The sequence below is a fragment of the Leopardus geoffroyi genome, chromosome E2, assembly GCF_018350155.1.
Source record: "Leopardus geoffroyi isolate Oge1 chromosome E2, O.geoffroyi_Oge1_pat1.0, whole genome shotgun sequence".
Lineage (NCBI taxonomy): Eukaryota > Metazoa > Chordata > Mammalia > Carnivora > Felidae > Leopardus > Leopardus geoffroyi.
This window is the reverse complement of record NC_059335.1, coordinates 54,314,812-54,334,063: the sequence shown is the minus strand read 5'-3', so window position 1 is coordinate 54,334,063 and position 19,252 is coordinate 54,314,812. Positions and strand designations below refer to the sequence as shown.

At 49.8% G+C, this 19,252-nt stretch overlaps 1 protein-coding gene across 1 annotated transcript in view; it reads left to right on the top strand.

Moving 5' to 3' along the window:
- The window catches only part of CDYL2 (chromodomain Y like 2), a 169,952-nt gene that overhangs the window by 138,178 nt on the left and 12,522 nt on the right, over positions 1-19,252 (top strand). The window contains exons 3-5 of the mRNA XM_045439822.1: positions 3,889-4,106; positions 11,779-11,951; positions 18,182-18,392. Of these exons, the coding sequence (XP_045295778.1) occupies positions 3,889-4,106; positions 11,779-11,951; positions 18,182-18,392 (602 nt within the window). The remainder of the gene's footprint in view (positions 1-3,888; positions 4,107-11,778; positions 11,952-18,181; positions 18,393-19,252) is intronic.

The following is a 19,252-nucleotide window of genomic DNA, read 5'->3' as shown; positions in this document are numbered from 1 at the left end:
GCCTTGAGTAACAGAAAAGTACAAAAGGAGGAGGCTTCAAGGAAGCTGTGGGACAACACAGGCCCTGCTGCTTCTGTGCCCCTTTGTGGCTGATCGCTCACCTCGATAGGGACCCAGCAGGCAGAAGGAGGGGTCCAGGGAACCATTTCTGCTCCCTGCCTTGGCCTTGGTTCTTGAGATCCCGAGACCCACCTAAGTAAGGATGTGAGTCCATCCCTAGGGTGACCCAAGACTCCAGGGGCCAAGGAACAATTCCTATAGACTTCTTGGTGCACAGGTAGTAGGCTGGGCTATGCTGTGTGTGACAGCATCGTGCCCTTAAGACCCTTGCAGTATTGTTGGAGAGACAGGGTTCATGCAGAAAATATTACCGGAATACTTTTGTGCTGAGCAGGGTGATAATGACTATAAAGCAAGTAAGAGCCACCATCTATTCATTGCTTACTATATCCCGGGTCCTTTAAATATATTCTCTCTTTTTTAAAAAAAATTTATTTATTTTATTAAAACAGTTTTTTGAAGTTTATTTATTTATTTTGACAGAGACAGAGACAGAGACAGCGTGAGTGGGGGAAGGGACAGAGAGAAAGGGAAAGAGAGAGAATCCCAAGCAGGCTCGAACTCAGGAAACTGTCAGATCATGACCTGGGCCAAAAGCAAGAGTTGAATGCTTAACCGACTGAGCCACCCAGGCGCCCCAGATATGTTCTCTCTTGTCATACTCGTAACCTGCTCTTGGAGGGTCAGCAAAAGGCATGTTCGCTCTGTCCATGCAGTCGTCTTCTGAGGGTGGGGGCCAGCTTCCGGGCGCGTTCCAGCATCCCTGCCAAAAAAGGTTCCAACAATGGTCCACACGTAGTAAGTCCCTCTGTGTGTCTCCTTGTGCCCCTCCTCCTACACCACTGCAGCCCATCCTACGTGGGTCAGTCACCCACCACCCCGGGCAGAAATGGTGACACTCCACACGATTTTCAGACCTTCGCCAGCGTTCAAGCATGGGGCTCACTCGACATCAGGGAGGCGCCTGGTGATGGACGACCCCCTGGGTTGTCTGGACCCTGGTTTTCAAAGCCTGGATGTTGAAGCAGTGGTGGCAGTTTGGGATGGGCCCAGCAGGTGGATTTTTAACAGTTCTTCAGGTGCTCCTGATGTATGTTGAAGCATAAGAGCCCCTGGCCCGGGTTCTCAAACCTGCCGGCCTGTCAGAATTGCCTGAGAACTGTTTTGTGGGGTTTTATAAATTTTTTGTTACTAACTTAATTTTAAAATAAAGGAAAACTTTTAAAACCGCTTTAGATTTACAGAGATATTGGGGCGATAATACAGAGAGTTCGTCTACACACCACACTCTGCTTCCTCCCAACGTCTTACATTAGTGACGCATTTGCTACAGCGACGAACCAGTAACAGTGCATTGTTAGCAACCGAAGTCCATGCTTTATTCGGCTTTCCGCAGTTGTCGGTTAACATCTGTTCCAGAAACCCTTCTTGGGATTGTCGTGTTTCCTTAGGTTCCTCTGGGCTGTGACAGTTTCTCCGACATTCCTGGTTTTTGATGACCTTGACAGTTTTGAAGCATACTGATTAAGTATTCTGTTCAGTGCCCCTCAATCTGGATTTGTGTGACCTTTTACTCCTGCCTAGACCGGAGTTGTGGGTTTGGGGGAGGAAGACCGCACACGTCGTGAGGGCACACGCCGTCGCCGTTAACTCATCGCGGTTGATGTTGGTCTCTGTCACCTGGTGGTGGGGGACGCTTGCACGTCTCCATCTGCCCCAGTCAGGTGTCCCCACTGTCCAGCTGCTGCTCCCGACCCCAGACTTTCCACACTGTGCCGTGTGGAGGGAAGTCACGGGGCACAACCCGCGCCTATAGAGTGGGCACTCAGGCTCCACCTCCCTGTGGGCAGAGAGTCTCCGGAAACTGTTGGGAATTCTTGTGCCTGGGAGACTCGCCTCTTCTCTCCCATTTTTTATTAATTTAACGATTGACTAACGACATTATGGACTCCTGGATATTGATTTTGTACTTCCAGTTAGAATGCAAATACTCCTTTGTTGTGTGACTCAAGTTGGTGCATCTTTGGCCGTTGGGAGCTCTTTGGATCGGCTCCCCACATGCCTCATCGTTGGGGAGGTTATTTTTTTATTTTTTATTTTATTTTTTGCTACTTCATTCCTTTTCAGCCACTACAAGCTTATCTCATGTGTTTCCTGCCCCGGGCCTGGAGTCAGCCATTTCTCCAGGGAGTCCTGGTTCCTTTTGTTGAGAATTGCATCAGAGACCACCATCTGGGCCCTAGGTGGGCCCACTGCTGTTGGGACGTCACTGGTTCTGGGCCCTCTCCGCTGACAGAGCAAGGACATACACGCATGTCTACTACCCTTTGTACGCACACATACCTGTAACTATCAATGTAACTGTCTATACCAGTATTGAGCTACGCGTGATGCCTTCCACTCTGAATCCACCATCCCATGGATCGTTCTAGACCCCGCCCCTCACCTATCTATAACCTTATACTCCAGGCGGTCGGAAGTGTGGATCCTACCATCTGCCATCCATTTACTGAATTGTCCAGTTCGAGCATGCCAGGGTAACAGTATCAGAATTCTGAACACTCCCCCACCTCCTTAGGAATCGGCTTTGCCAACTACAGTACAGCATTTCTCTAGCAGGCTGTTTTGCCTTTAGTTTTTACAGACTCCAGTCATTCCTAGAGTTTCTGAGGTGCTGAGGCACTCCTGCCCCCTTCAGTGAGATTGTTTCTTTTCTTTCTTTTTTTTTAATGTTTAGTTTTGAGAGGGAAAGACACAGAGAGAGACAGAGACAGAGCATGAGTGGGGGAGGACCATAGAGAGAGAGGGAGGCACAGAATCCGAAGTAGGCTCCAGGCTCTGAGTTGTCAGCACAGAGCCCGATGCAGGGCTTGAACCCACGGACCGTGAGATCATGACCTGAGCCAAAGTCGGATGCCCAACCAACTGAGCCACCCAGGCGCCCCGAGGTTGTTTCTTTCGTGCATTTGTCATACAGTCAGATTCTTTGATCACATTTCTGTATTCCCTCCTTGGATCCCACCGGTCTCGTAAATGTATTTATTTTAAATGCATACTTTAAGCCTAACTGTCTGTGCTGCAAAGTTCTTTGGGTTTTGACAGATGCTTAATGTCCCGCATTCACCATCAGGGTATCCTAGAGAATAGCTTCCCCACCCTCAGAAATCCCCTGTGTTTCATTGTTCCACCTGCTCTGATTCCACCTGATCCTGGTAACCACACATCTCTTGCCTGATACTCTCCTTTTGCCTTTTCTAGAATGTCATGTAATTGGAATCATGCAATGCACAACCCTTGTCACTGGCCTTTTGCACTTGGCATTCTGTGTTTAAGATTCATTTGTGTATTTTCATGGCTTGGTAACTAATTTTCTTTTCATTGCTGAGTAATATTCCCTTATACAAACGTGCCGTTTTGTTTATCCATTCACCTAGTTAAAAGACAGATTGGTTGCTTCCAGTGTTTGGTAATTATGAATAAAACTGCAGGGTTTTTTTTTTTTTTTTTTTTGGTTTGTTTGTTTTGTTTTTCAGCCATCAGATTTCAAAGTAGGGGGTTCCTTGTTGCCAAAGGCCTCGGAACAGAAGCTGAGGCTCACAGGCTGTCAAAGATCATATCAGGCCCTCCACAGAGCTCTCTCTCTTAGTTCAAACTTGGAGCTGTGGCAGTTAAGCCCTGGGCCATTCTCCACCCAAGAACAGAGGAGGGTGAGTGGGGGGGTCCCAGCCACATCCAACCCTTTCTGTGAGAATCTGAACGTTCTGTGATCACGCTCTGGTGTGATTGCTCCTATGTTGGTTTCTCACTTTTTTTGTCTGATTTTGGAAGGCTCTGCTCTGACCAACGGGGGATTAAACTTGCACAGCCCCGTGAAGAGGAAGCTGGAAGCAGAGAAGGACTATGTCTTTGACAAGAGGCTCAGGTACAGCGTCCGCCAGAACGAAAGCAACTGTAGGTTTCGGGACATTGTCGTGCGGAAGGAAGAGGGGTTCACACACATCCTGCTGTCCAGCCAGACCTCGGACAACAACGCGCTGACCCCTGAGGTGAGAGACAGGGGACCAGAGGGGAGGGTCAGGCTGGAGAGGGCTTCTTGTTCAGAACGGGGCTCTGGCTTCCTCTTGTGTCCCACACACAAACTTGACTGTGGGGCACAATGCGCTCATCACTTCACCTACGTTACCCATTTGATCTTTATGTCCAGGTAGTGATCCTATCCCATTTTATAGACGAAGATCTCAGCAAACAGATTCAGAAAATGAGTCAGGGTCACACAGTCATAGGGCAGCCCCAGAATCCAAATACCATATCTTGGGCTTTGTGGCACGTCAAATTTTTTTTTTTTTTGCTTTGGACGGAATTATGTTCACTCGGCTCTCTTGCTGGTTTTTTTTTTTTTTTTTTCAATTGAGATATAATCCACGTGCCATAAATTTCACCCTTTTAAAATGCACGTGTTTTTTTTCAGTCTGTTCACAAGGTCATGCAACCATCACCACGATCTGGTTCCAGAGCATTCCCGACACCCCCAGAGGAAACCCTCCGTCCGCCAGCATCCCCTCCCCATTCTCCCTCGCCATGTCCCTGGTGACCGCAAATCTCCTTTCTGTTGCTACGGTTTTGCCAATTCCGGACATTTTACATAAATGGAATCGTTTGGCGTGTGGTCTTCTGTGATTAGCTTCTTCCACTGAGCGTGAAGTCTCATCCGTGCTGTAGCGCGTGTCAGTACGTCATGGCTTTGCCATGGTATGGGTGTGCCACATTTTGTCCCTTAGTCATTCCGTGATGGACATTTGTGTCGGTTCCACTTTTGGCTACTACATTGTGACTCCTGTTGCCACGAACACTCGTACATGGGTCTTTTTTGTGTGTGAACATGTTTTCAGTGCTTTTGGAGATACTCCTCGTCGCGGGACCACTGGGTCGTGTGGTGACTCTGGATGTAACTTTCTGAGGAACTGCCAGACTGTTTCTCACAGAGGCTGTGCCATTTTACATTCCCACTGGCCGTGTGCGAGGGCTCTGATTTCTCTGCTTCCTCGTCAACACTTGTTATCATCTGTCCTTTTTATTATAGCCATTCGAGTGGGTGTCGGGTAGTGTCACCGTGGTTTTGATTTGCATTTTCCTGATGACTAACGATGGTGGGCATCTTTTCGTGTGCTTATTGGCTACTTGTCTTCTTTGGAGAAATGTCTCTTCACATCCTTTGCCTATTCTTAAAACTGTTTTTAATTATTGAGTTTTAAGCCTCCTTTATCAGATGTAGGGTTTGAAAAGATGCTCTCATCCTCTGAGTTGTCTTGTTTCTTTCTTGATGGTGTCCTGGGATGTGCAATGTTTAAAATTTTGATCAAGTCCATTTTACCTGCTTTTTTTCCACCTTACCTTCTTAATGCTAATGAGGCTTATATTTTAGGTGAACAGAATGGGGAAACAGTGCATACTTAATGCTCTTACATAGACAACACCATTTAAGATGTTGTCTGTGGGTACTTGGGGGGAACAATGAAGAAATAAGATGGATATTTTTAAAGAGATTCTTGATGGTGCAAATGTGGGAAAAGATGAATCCAAGCAGCCCTCTCCAACTAGACCGACCTGGGACAGGGTGGCAGAGTGGTAAACCACACAAACAGTGACAGTACCAGCTACCCGTGGCTCTTCATGCTTTGTGTTTACTCTTTATCTCATTTCCTCATCCAGGAGCTTTCCGATGTAGGGTTGTTACCACCCACCCCTTACAGACAAGATGATGCAGGTTTAGAGACCTTGACAGGCTTAGGATCATGCAGCTTAATGGAATGTAACCTTCAGGGAGCAGGACCCTTGCTACTTGCGGCCACCGTATTGTTTCTTACACTCAGACCAGTGCCTGGCCTGCGGAAGACGGCGAAGCCCACACCCCCCTTTCCCTGTCCTGCAATATCCTCCCCCCTCTGATTTCCGTAGGAGCAGCAAAGACACAGAGGCTTAATCGCAGGGGTGTGTTTTGGGGTCTCTCTCTTGCACGTTCAGGAACCACCTGAGGGTTCTCTGCTGTATAGACCTCTGTCGTTTACCCTGAAGGCTGCCCTTCCCATATTTATACACATGGAAACCTTGTTATTTTAAGCTCATCATGAAATATTCACATGAGACCAATTCTTCTTGGATTTTTTTCTACTTCACTACATTTTAAAAGCATGCTTTTAAAAGGCACAGCGTTTTCCTTCCGCAAGTCGAATACATGTGAAGTCTCCCAGTTCATTCTGTCTCTTTGGAGCAGCTTTGTGTGTTAACCATCGCCTACTCACCACGGACGACATGTGGCATCCAGCTGATGTCAGGTGCACAGGTTCTCCGTTCCTGGGACGCGGGCTTGGTTAATTAGGGGTTCCATTCCTAATTGGTGTCTGTCAGTAACAGAACAGGAGGAAAGTGGAAAAAAATATTGATCTGGCATTTTCAGCTGTCTCAACAACCAAAGTGGATTGACTCTACAGATAAGCTGGCCAGCTGGGTAAAGTAGTCCTGAAAGAAAGATCCCAGTGAAACGAATAGGCGGTGTTAGAGCAATATAGATTTCGGAGGCTAGTAGACTAGGCTTGCATCCTGCCTCCACCATCTCACCTTGGGAAGTTACCTTGCCTCTCTGGAGCTTCCTCATTTGTAGAAGTTCTACTGTATCTTGCTTGTGGGATTAGAGATCATGTCTGCAAAGAGGCTCACAGAATGCCTGGCACCCGGGAAGCGTTCAATAAATGTTCCCATCATTGTTAAAATGAAACAGAGGTGATTTAATGGTCTCCAGCAGACCAGCCTTACTTATTCATGGAGCAGCTGGGGTGAGGCCACCCTGCATGTCATGATTGAATTTCTTTTTCTGGTTGTACGTGGGACGTTGGTCGGATTGGCCTCATGGGCAGAAATTCGTACATTACTGGGTGTGTTAACTAGATTCTGAGGCTAGAGGGTATGTTGTAATATTTCTCCTGTCTGTAATATTGCAAAGAACCAGGAAGATAATGAAAATGCCCCTTCAGGAAAGAGCCAGCAAAATAGATTGCCCAAAGCGTTGGTGATTAAAAGCTCATCTGCTCCCCCTTTGGGAGACGACCCCAAGCCTTCGCTCAGCTCCCGGTTTTCTGCAGTTCTCCCAGACTCAGAGAGCCGCACCACCACCATCCCCGGGGGCACAGTGGACACGCGGGAATCACACCTCACACCCCTAGATCACACCCACCACGTCCATACTGCCCCCAAGGCCTATTAGCTTTAATCCTTGAACGGCCCGCTAACATGCTTTTTTCTCCCTGTTTCCATCCTGACCAATATGTTCTGGACGGTTGCAGTAACCTGCTAACAGGTGTGCTCTTTCATATTTCCTCCCCTGCAATCGGTTCTCCGCACGGCAGGCAGAGTGATCTGCCGTGAATGCAAATCTGATCAAGGCACGCCTTCTACACACGCACGTGCACATGCATGTGTACACGTGTGCTCCTGCATTTCAGATGCATCTGTGATTTCCAGTTGCACTGATTAAGAATCAGAACGATTCACGCGGCCTGGTGAGGCCGCTGTGTTCCGCCATGCCCAGCTCTGCGACCCTCCTCGCCTTGCACCACACAGCCTCCTTCCCTCCTCCTGCACTCCAATCAGCCTGGCTTGCTTCATGTTCACACCTGTACCAGGGCCTTTGCACATACCTGTGCCTCCTTCCCTTTCTCCTTGCCTAGTGGCCTTACACTTTGTTCAGGTCTCAGCTCAGCCTCCACATCTGCAGGAGTGACCCCCCACCCCCAACCCTCCCCACCCAGCTCCCTGCCCAGGTTATATCCTTCTCTCACTATGCACCCCTCCCCTCTGGAACTCGTTACGGTTGTTAGTGAACATGTATTTGTGTGGTAGGTTGTTAAATGTCTGGTTCCCCCATTACACTGCAAACTTCTTGAGGAGGTAAATACTGTGCTACTCATTCGATTCAGTAAATACTAACTAGGTTTTGTTTATAAGCAGGGTTCTGGACTAGGTGTTACAAGGGTTATACAGATGAGTAGAAGACTGTTTTAGCTTTTAAGGAATTATATTAGTTATCTGTCACTGCATAACAATTTGCCCTAAACTTAGCATCTTTTTTTTTTTTTTCAACGTTTATTTATTTTTTTTGGGACAGAGAGAGACAGAGCATGAACGGGGGAGGGGCAGAGAGAGAGGGAGATACAGAATCAGAAACAGGCTCCAGGCTCTGAGCCATCAGCCCAGAGCCCGACGCGGGGCTCGAACTCACGGACCGCGAGATCGTGACCTGGCTGAAGTCGGACGCTCAACCGACTGCGCCACCCAGGCGCCCCCCTAAACTTAGCATCTTAAAACAACGAATATTATCTCACAGTTTCTGTGTGTCAGGAATCCTGGTGTGGCTTAGCTGGATGCCTCTGGCCCAGGGTCTGTCAAAGCCTGCAGTCAAGGTATGTTGTCTGGGGCTGCGGTCTCAGCTGAAGGCTCAGTGGAGGCGGATCCACTTGTAAGCTCACCCAAGTGCTGATGGCAGGTCTGAGGTCGTCACTGTCCAGAGACATCAGTTCCCTGTTATGTGGTTACTTCCTATGGGCTATGGATTTGCCTCTCCCTATGGCAACTCGTGACATGACACCTTGCTTCCCCAGATTAAGAGCTCCAAGAGGAGAGAGAGAAAAACAGGATAGCCAAGACAAGCTGTGCCCTTTCGTATCCCAGTCTCCTCTTGAAAGGGACATCCCATCACTCTTGCTATATTTCACAGTTGGACGTGAGTCACCGGGTCTAGTCTACCCTCAAGGGGAGGGAATGCCACAAGCATGTGACTACCGTGGAGGGGATCCTTGAAGGCCATCTTCGGGGCCACCTATCGGGGATTTAAATCAAGCAGGAGGTAGGGTGAGGCCAAGATGCTCACATCCTACAAGAGGGCTTGTCACAAGTGTCTTAGGGGGGATTTAAGACACTTGGGGTGTCAGGAGAAGGGAAAGTTTGCATTTAGTCAGGGATATGTGGGAAAGCATTCATGAAGGTGGTCACAGCTGAGATGGGCCCTGGGTGACTGCTTTCAGCAAGTAGAGATGAAGTAGAGAGGGGGACTCTGGTCTTCTCCCCCCTTTTGACCCACTTTTTTTTTTTTAAGTTTATGTATTTATTTTGAGACAGAGAAAGCACATGGGAGGGGCAGAGACAGAGGGAAAGAGAAAATCCCAAGCAGGCTCCATGCTGTCAATGCAGAGCCCAGCGTGGGGCTCAAACCCACAAACTGCAAGGTCATGGCCTGAGCTGAAATCAAGAGTCAGACGCTTAACCGACTGAGCCACCCCGGTGCCCTTGACTCCCTTGGGATGAATTTGGTTATCTGCTCCAAGGCATGGCAGATCAGAAGGTGGGGTAGCAGTGGGGATTGTGCTTTCTCCAGCAGATACATCTGGAGCAAGTGGCAGCTAATGAGGGCAGTCAATCTCAAGATCGTATTTGGGGCTTCAAAATGCGTAGCAGTCTTGGACCGTTTGTTACAGATGCATTCCCTGGGAGCCTCTGAGGGGACTGCTCTGTTACAGGCTAGCAAGGGACCATCAAGAGGCAGTTATGTGTGTGCCGAGTATCCTGTTTGGGAAGGCAAAGGAAGTAATCATTTTGGAATGTTTCACTTTAAGCAAACCGGTTGCGTTGTACAATTTGGGGTCCTTCAAGGAGGTAGAACCTCCAGCCATCTCTCCAAATTGGATTATCAACATGAGAAAGAAAAAGGAAAGCTATACTAACCAGACATAGCATTCTTGAAATTACAACATATAGTTTGTACTTTTCTCAGATGAACGAAGCACAGATCGACTTGGCGCTTAATTCACAAAGGAGGTGGCCGTTTTGCTTGATTTTGTCTTTACTAATTGACTAGTAAATGTGGCCTCGGTGAGAGAGGCCACTCTCTTGAGTCATGTGTAGCATGCCAGTTCGCATCTTTACAGCAGGGTTTTCTTTTATTTGCCTCTCAGAGAAATAGAGTTCATGGATTGCTCAGAGCATGTCTATTTCTGGAGGCAGATGGTTTAAAGGACCCACAAGATAGTGGCCCATTCCCTTTTTTTTATGTTCAAAGGAAATCTGTGGCTTAAACCCAGTTAGAATGGAGAATGACTCTCCCACCCTCACAGAGCACCAGCTGGGAGATTCTCTATTTAGATTGACATCCAGCCCTACTTTTGTCCGTGAAAATTCACCCATTTACTGAAATCATCCTACAGTATGGAGTAGTAGAAAGAGAAGGGGTTGGGGGTGAGATTTTCACCGTGGTTCTGCCTCTTGCTTCTGACCTCGGGTGACTTATGTCACTTCTCTGAGTTTTCCTCGCTCTCCCTGCAAGATCAGCATCCCATTCCCTCCTCTATGGGATTATCGTTTGGAGTAAAATATATGGAAATTACTCGATGTAGTCCCTGGCACTTCCAAGGGCTTAATAAGTGGGTTCTTTAAAAAGTCTAATTAAAAAAAAAAACTGGCTCTCACAATATTTTCCCATTGTACCCTATGATGATGCCTAATGAAAAATTAACAATGATCCTTTAAAAGCCTGTTCACTTATTGTCTCCCCAGTTGGACTCTCAGCTCCACCCAGGCAAGTGCATGCCTTGTTTTCTCTTACCATGCCTTTTCTGCACTGATTTTTCCCTCCTTCCCTAACTTCTGTTGGATTGAGTGATTGAGCTTTCTTTATTTTACCCCCCTCCCCATTCATTGTAATCCATGTACTTTTAAGAAGTTATCCTTAAGGTACAAACACATAGTGAAGCCTAAATGTGATCATCGCCTCTCCACCACTCCCAGACATAGAACCTTGGCATGTGGTTGTCATTCCTCTCTCATCAGACACAATATTAGCGCCTGGACTCCAGTTCTACCCTTGTGCAAACCCTCACCCTCAGTTGGTCAATATCAGTATGATGATTTTATAGTCATTCTTATATTGATTTATCAACACATTCACCATGTTTCTTTGCTGGCTGTTATTATTCCTTGCATGTCAGTCTTTTCTTTCTGAATATAGTTTTCTTCTTTCTGAAGTGCATCCTTTTTAAATTCTCCCAGTGAGGGTCTAAGAGTGGTAAACATTCTTTTGCTGAAAAACGCCTCATTTTTACCCTTGCTTTTGAATGATAGTTTAGCTGGATACAGAATTTGTGTTTGACGGTTGTTTTCCTTGGCACCTTGAACATTTTATGAGTTCTGATGCCACAGCCCTCTTCCCACGTGCCACCTACGAGCCGAAGTCTTAGTTGAATTACAGACAAGCAAGAGTATAATTAAACCTGGCCTCCTAGAGAAGGCTAACATACCTCACCTGGCTGCTCATAGGAATTTTTTCCCCACACCTTTGAAAAGAGCCAAACGTGTAAATGCTGGAAGAAGATTTGCAGAGACTTACCAGGGATTACACGGCTCCAAGCCAGGCTTCCCAGCCCGTGGCCAGTGACCTCACTGCCACCTTCTTAGCACTCTGTGCCGGCTTCGGGGATGCTGCAGGGGAGCTCTGGTTTTGGTGTTTCTTTGCTTAGTCTGGATGTGGCTTGTATTCAGGGGAGACTTCCTGCACAGGAAGAGAACATGTACTTGGCTCTGCCCTCAGGGGTGAGGCCTCTGGCAGGCTTGAGGTCTGAAGGCCCCTGGCTCATAGGTAGACACTTAACATCCCCACAAATCCATCTCTGCCCGCAGATTATGAAGGAGGTCCGGCGAGCGCTGTGCAACGCGGCCACGGACGACAGCAAACTGCTGCTTCTCAGTGCAGTGGGCAGCGTATTCTGCAGCGGCCTAGATTACTCCTACCTAATTGGCCGGTTGTCCAGTGACAGGAGAAAGGAGAGTACCCGGATTGCAGAAGCCATCAGGTGAGCTCTGCTCATGTTTGGACACTTTGGGACCTGCCTCCTTTTGCTAAATGTAGCACATAAAAATACAGGCTGCTCAGCAAAATTTGAATTTCAAACAACAAAGAATTTTTTTATCATAAGTACATCCTATGCAATATTTGGGATATACTTATACTAAAGATTTTTTTTGTTGTTTATCCAAACTTGAGATTTTAATTGGGTATCCTGTATTTTCTGCCCAAATTAGGGTTGCCTCTGCTGTCTAGATTAGATCCCACCTTATCGTTTCCCTCAAAAAGAGATTTTATTTCCTTATATTAATTAAGCACAGCATCCGGTAATGCCCATGTGTGAATCCATACTACTCCTGCCCTTTGCCTGATGGTGAAATCTTGGATTTTCTGGGTGTTCCTGTGTCCTGGAGCTGATGTGGCTCAGCCCTGGGGAGAGGATGGAGGGCTACCCTGGGCAGCTGGGCATCTTCAGACCCAGTGGGGTGGGGAGTGCCTCTCCCTCTCTTGTTGCTTTTGGGATAAAAGTTAGGATCCTGGGGTTGACATCGGATCCCAACAATCAGTATCTCTTTCGGGAGCACTGAAAGCTCGTCATTTCCCCATTATTCATAGGTTGATCAAAAGCAAGTGAGTGTTCTTCGGAGCAAGGGCCGTCACTCATCCTCCACCCCGGGAAGGGCTCACTCTTGCTGCATCTTGTGCCGTGCTCAAACCAGAGTCACGGTGCAGTAATGCCTCCTGCTGTCTTGGAAAGGGGCACCCGTCTATGTGGGGTCATGGAGGCCGAGGCCACATGTGAGGGATTTTCTGGGGCCTCTAATCTCATCGTGCCTGGCAGCGTCCTATGGAGGCTAATTTTCCTGAGCCCATAGCCAGGGGCTACAGTCTCCATGAGCTGATGTGCAGACACTGTCACTGGTGAGGTTCTGAGTCCTTTCTTCAGGGTGAAGCATCCGGTGAAGTCTGCTCCAAAACACCCGTGTGCTTCGTGTTGCCGATTTCTTGCCCAAAGAGACACCACAGAAAGGCCGCACACGTTATTGGAAAGAGCATCCTGGTTGCACGATGCTCCCAGGCATCGTGGGTGCAGACAGTCCTGGCCGTGTCCACAGTGGTTTTTTTCTCTGCTTGGACTCAGATGTGCCTTTTAGCAGCTTCCTCGTCACATGGTGAGGGGAACGGTAGGGGCCCCAGTAAGCCTCCTTCATTTACGGGACCATCAGAGACGGGGCTCCCATCTCTGTGGCCTGAGGAAAGCCTTGGTGGTAGCTACCATGTGGCTTACGAATTTCAGTGGGTGCATTAGCTGGATTCCCAGAAGTCCCGAATTCGAGGAGAGTTGGGAGAATGCATTCGCTCACCTCTCAAGAAATGCAGTCAGTAAGATTTAAGACATTTTCTATCTCATCAGGAAGGGGAGTTTCTCCTTGGCAGAGTGGAAGGGAGGTGACAGAGGGAGTCCCTCCCAGTGCTGGAAGGGAGTGGACGTTCCTAATTTCTGAGCCGGCAGAGACCCCGGGCAAGGGAGGGGAGGATGCCCCCTAGACCAGTGCTTCTCAGCCCCAACAGCACAGAGAATGGCAGGGAGCTTTTCTACGACCCAGTGGCTCGCCAGCAACCCCAGAAGATCCCACATCAGTGAAAGTGGGGTGCGGCCAGCTCAACTTTGGTTTTCAATTTCCCTCAGTGGTGCTCCTGTGCAGCCGGGGTGGAGAACCCCCACCCCACCCTAACCCAGGGGTTTCTGCACCACTGACTGAGAGCACTGGAAGTTCTAGAAACAACAAGATCCTTCTTTTTGTGTAACAGAAAAGGTTGTTAGAAGAGGGTGAGGGAGAAGGTGATGGAAGGAACAAGGGTGGGTGAGGAGCTTCAAGGGCGTGGATGGGGTGCAGAGAGGACAGCCCTGTAGAGAAGAATGTCCATGGGGTCGGAAAGCAACTGTGTCCTGCTCTTTGTCACCGGATTCCTGAGGGAAGGCTCCAGCTCCACCAACTTTGGAGTGCTCCCCCCAGCAGCCACACTCCAGAGTCTGGGACACGGTGGAGCAGGGAAGCGTTTCCCAGAGAATGTTCTGGATTTCCCGAAAAGCATCATGAGTGAGGGGCACTGTGGTTAAGTTTAGGCCATGCCGCGAGTCCTGTCCCTGTGCCTGCAGATTTTCCAGGCATATTAACGTATTTGCAATCTGAGAAGTCTCTTGAGAAAGAACTTTTTTCAAAATCTAGCATGGCTGGGACAGATTTTGGCCCCAGAACCTTACAACCCACTGACAGTCCCTTGCAGTTTTCTGGGGGCATGCGTGCTGTTGGCTGGGCCGACCTCCAGGATCTGGCATGCCGCGGGTCCTCGGCGCCCCCCAGCGCTGCTCCCGCCCCATCCTCATCGTGTCCTAGAGAAAACACGCGCACACGTGACCCAGGACGCCGTGTTCACTCTGCAGATGTTTGTTGAATGAACTAGCAGATGTGAGAAGGGCTCAGATGATTCATTCGGTGCAGGCCTCTGTCCAGGACCCAAACGAGGCTGTCCGCCCCATCCTGAAAGAGAGGGTGCCCTCACCTGCACTCCTCGCAGGTGATGCGATGGCCTGCTGGCAGGTTGCTGGGATTAAGAGTAAGCAGATCACCCGTGTGAAAAACTTGCACTGGCCTGGCACCCAGTTGGTACTTCCAAGAGCTGTAAAGAATTATCTCCATCGCTAGTTCTGTGAACGTCCAGCCATGAGTTCTAGCTGAGCCTGGTCTGACTGTGGAGTGGGCTTCGAGAGCACCCCTGTGGGGGCCCCGGGATGACCGTCACCATGTGTGTCTGGTGCGCGTAGGTCCCGTACCGGCTGACTTGGCTCTGAACGTTGGCAGTGGGAGGGCTGCACCCCTCGGCTCTGGTTAAAGGGCCTGGGTGACCGGGTCACGCAGAAAATGCCAGTTGCTCTGGGTGGAATGTGGACATCCCCGCATTCAAACTATGGCTTCAGAGTCTCCTTTGGGCCTGGAGGGCGGATCTCCGACCGCTGAGAGTAGAGCGAGAGCAGCGCCCGCCCTCCCCGGCAGGTGCACTGACTGTAATAATAGCAGCAGTGACCGAGGGCTCCTGTGTGCCAGGCAGGACACGTTTGTCCCTCTGGGGACAAACCGTTCGCTTTGCCATTTGACAAGGAGTAAAATGGGGTTCCAGAGAGTGAGTGACTTGCCCAACATCTCATGACTAGTTAGGGGCAGAGTAGAGACCTGACCCCAAAGTTCCTGCTGTTTCTGCCACATCACAGCAGCCCAGCACCCAGACAGGCAGAGGCCACAGGGCTCAGGCTCAGTGGAGGAAGTGGCAGGGGCCGGGGTCAGCATAACCCCAATCCCAACAGATGGACTTGAAGCCAAAGAAGACGGCATGTCATCCCCCCCCCCCCAACCCCACCCCCACAGTCCCACTGCCAGAGTCAGGATCAGATATCTGAGCGGCAGTGTCTGTAACGCAATATCCTGTTTGCTGTCTGGCTTCTGTGTCCACTGGGCCCTTGTGATAGAGATCTCCTCTGAGTGAGAGGAAGAGGATGGGGAGAGTGGTCTGTGCATTTGCATTTTCATATCTAGGACAGGAGCCCACCGCGTGGCTTGGACAGGAACAGGATAGAGTGGGGGTGCAGGGGCAGAGCTGGGCACCCTCGGTCCCCTTAGCCATCCTCGGGGTACTTCATGCCGCTGCACAGGGCTCAGGTTGGAGACTGCAGAGGGAAGGGTTCTGAGCCCCAGTGCGGTGTGCGTTCCGTACGGTCGTCCCGAAGGGCTGCCCTGTGCATATTGGGGCAGACTGGACCTCCAAGAGGTCCACAGTGGGGAGGCGTCTTGATAGGGAAGAACTTCTTTACGCAAAGTGTTCCACAGCAGCTGGGGTCTGGTGCGTCCTCAGGATGCCCGGAAGGGAATCCTGCACTGAAGGGAAGATTTGGCCCGACCACTTCCTGAACTCCTTCCTGGCTCCAAGATGCAAGGTCCTGAAATTGTGTATGAGGGGGTTTAGATGTGGAACGTTGGCCCCAAATCACTCAGACCCTGTGGTTCCAAGGACCCTGCCAAGAAGCCCCACGTACCGTGCAGCCTCCAAATTACATTTGGTAGAAATCACATGTTAAGGCCAGTGACTAAAGCCTTGAAGTCAGGAAGTCAGGCTGGGAAGGGGGCCACCAGAAAACCAGGAATCCGAGGGCCACGGTGCCGGAATGCAGCAGCATCCTTTTGGGGGTGAGCTGCAGTGGGGCCGGCAGTGGCTGAGAGAACTCCCCCCTCGACTCACACATCGCTGCTTAGGAGTCAGGAGATGGGACGCCTCCAGCCTGGATTAAGGGTGAGACTTATGTGGCAACGTATAGGTCGTGAGACAGTCTTCTCACAGTTGAATCCAACCCCAAGCTATCACTGTGGTGCCCACATCTCTTGGTGAGGATTGGGGGGAAATGCTAATCCTTGAGAAAGGATAAATCAGCCAGCCATTTGTATTAGTGAAGTATTAGTTGCTGTAATGAATGAACCCCAAATGTATGTAATGGCTCAGTTGTGATAGAAATCTACTTCTCATATATGGGAACCTGAAACAGATATTACTTATCAGCCCATGGCTGTCCTCCAAGTGTGACTCAAGAGCACAGACCCCTTCCATCTTGTGGCCCAGCACGTGCCTTCCAAGACTGCCATGCCTGTCAAGGTGAGAGGGCTTGCAGACCGCATGGCGGGAGGTTTCCGTGCATGGGCTGGAAGTGTGCGTATGGCTTCCATTCACATTCCGTTGGCCAGCGTTTCGTTCCTTGGCCACAGCCACCTGCCAGGGAGGGGGAAATGTGCTCCAGCAGCAGACTCGGGAAGAGGAGGGAAGGGAAATCGTGTCTGGTGAGCAGCTAGTGTGTCCCTGCCGCACGTCTCCCATCTTCAGTCTCTATCAGAGATTGCTCCTCTGTTCGTTCGGCAATCATTTGCTGAGTGTGAACTCCGGTACGTATGGGCACCAAGCCGTGCACAAGGCAGACCTGTAGGTTTCCGTAAGGAGCTGGAGAGGGAGGAGAATCCAAAAACAAGTAAGCAAGCAAGTGATGAGGATAACTGCAAATTGTGAGACTGTGTTTCCCAAGAACTCTCAGAAGGCCCGTGCAACTCACGCATCATGAGCAGGCACGAGGGAGATGAGATGTGCCTGGAGCGGTAAGCAGAAGCAGACCAAGGTCATGGTCAGGAGTGTGGATTTTATTCTTGTGAGGTCTCGGTAGTTTCTCGTCTTCTACCTGGGAATAAGGAAGGATGCAGGCTTTACTAGACAACTTGGATCTTTCCTCCATGTCCAGATGAATATTAACATTTTATAGATCTTATATAGCAGCTAGGGGAAGGGCGAAAGGCATTCTAGGGCAGAGGAAGTAGAGAGAGGTGTCTCTGCTTAATAGGTACAGATGCACACAGGAACTTTGCTCACTGCAGAAGGGCAGGGTGATAAAATGTCTCCTGATCCCAGAGCCGTGATCCCAGATGCCTCATGTCTCCATGCCCAGTGTCCTTCCCCACTTTTGGTCGAAGCCACCCTAACGTGTGGATCCTCATCAGCCCTTGATGAGTCTGGCATCCCTTTGGGTCATTCAGAGTCAGACAATCGTAGGACTGAAAGAAATGTTAAATATCATCAGTCCTCACCTGTGACCACCATCTGAAGCTTGAGTTTCTTTCTTTCTACACCCAAAGTGATCATCCAGCCAAAGTTGGAATACCTCCAATATTGAGGATTCATACTTCCCAACTCAGCCTTTCCACCCTCGGCCAGTGCCATCAGAACTTTCCTTCTCTCCTTGTGTTCACATATACCTCCTTTGTGTTGTCTTTCTGGTTCTGAACCTTGACGTTCAGGTTGGCTTCCTTAGGATATTTACAGTTTGTCAATATCCAGGGAGTGAGCGCAGTACTGGGACAACGGGCATGACCTAGGACCATCTGGACAAACTGGGAAAGGCGGTCATGCCCATGAATTTCTTTCTGAAAACCTGCCACCAACCACCAAGTGTGCCAGGCCTGTGACTGCAGCTCAGTGGCTCAGTGTCCAGGAGGATGAGACGCTTGCCTGCACCCTCTTCCCTCTGATGACCGGAGGGTGCCAGGCAGCACTGGGGAAGCTTGTCACAGCCTCGGTAGGTTCAAGGGTGTCAAATAGGTCTCAGCAAGCCTGGCCACCTGCTAAAGAGGGTCTCCTCTTTTCTCCCAGGGACTTTGTGAAGGCCTTTATCCAGTTTAAGAAGCCTATCGTGGTCGCCATCAACGGGCCTGCCCTGGGCCTCGGTGCCTCCATCCTGCCCCTCTGTGACATCGTGTGGGCCAGTGAGAAGGCCTGGTTTCAGACCCCGTATGCCACCATCCGCCTCACGCCTGCCGGCTGCTCCTCGTACACCTTCCCTCAGATCCTGGGCGTCGCACTGGTAAGCCTCCTCGGTCCTTGGGCAAGATCCCTCTCTGGGATCCCGACAAGACCCCTTCTGTGTCCTGGGTTTAGGATATGGCCCTTCATATGAATAAGGACCTTGGGGGTGCCCCTGGTGGCGGAATCTGCTGACTGTCTCTGCTTCCTCTGCCTCCCCAGAGCAGCTGGGAGGAGGGCAGGCTGATCTTGGAGCCTTCCCATGCTGGTGCCAGACGGCACTGGCGGGTGTGGCCAAGGCGGAGAAGATGATGGCAATGTTTGCTTACCAAACACACACTTTGTTTACGTAACCGAGTTAACTCGATTCAGTTAATTCACATAATAAGCACTTAACTAGTTAAAGCACGAAGTCGTCTGAGCGAACTGAACTAAGTTCAAGCACTTTGCATCCATTTTTTTCATTTATTCCTCTCAACAGCCTGAAAAGATCCCGTATCAGAATGGACTGTGTGCTGTAACAAACGATCCCACAATCCTAGGGTCCAAACAACAAAAACTTCTCTCTCCCTCTTGCTGCAGTCCAGCCGTCCACACTGACTGGGGGCCCAGGCGTCTTCCATCCGGTAGATGTACCTCCGCTTTGGCCAGTGGATGTGAAGAGAGAGGCTGGGCATTTTCAGGGGCCTGGCTGCAAAGGGCATCTTCGTCCCCACTCACTTTTCAGGGGCCAGGGTTCCGTGGCGTGGCCACACCTACCTGCAAGGGAGGCTGGGAAATGTAGTCTTGCTGCGTATCCCAGAAGCAGGAAGGGATTTTGGGTGATCGCAGGGCAAGTTCCACCTGGAGAACCTGTGTTGCGGTTTCCATCACACAGATGGCAAACTAAACTGGAGACGTTGAGGAACCTACTGAGTCCCG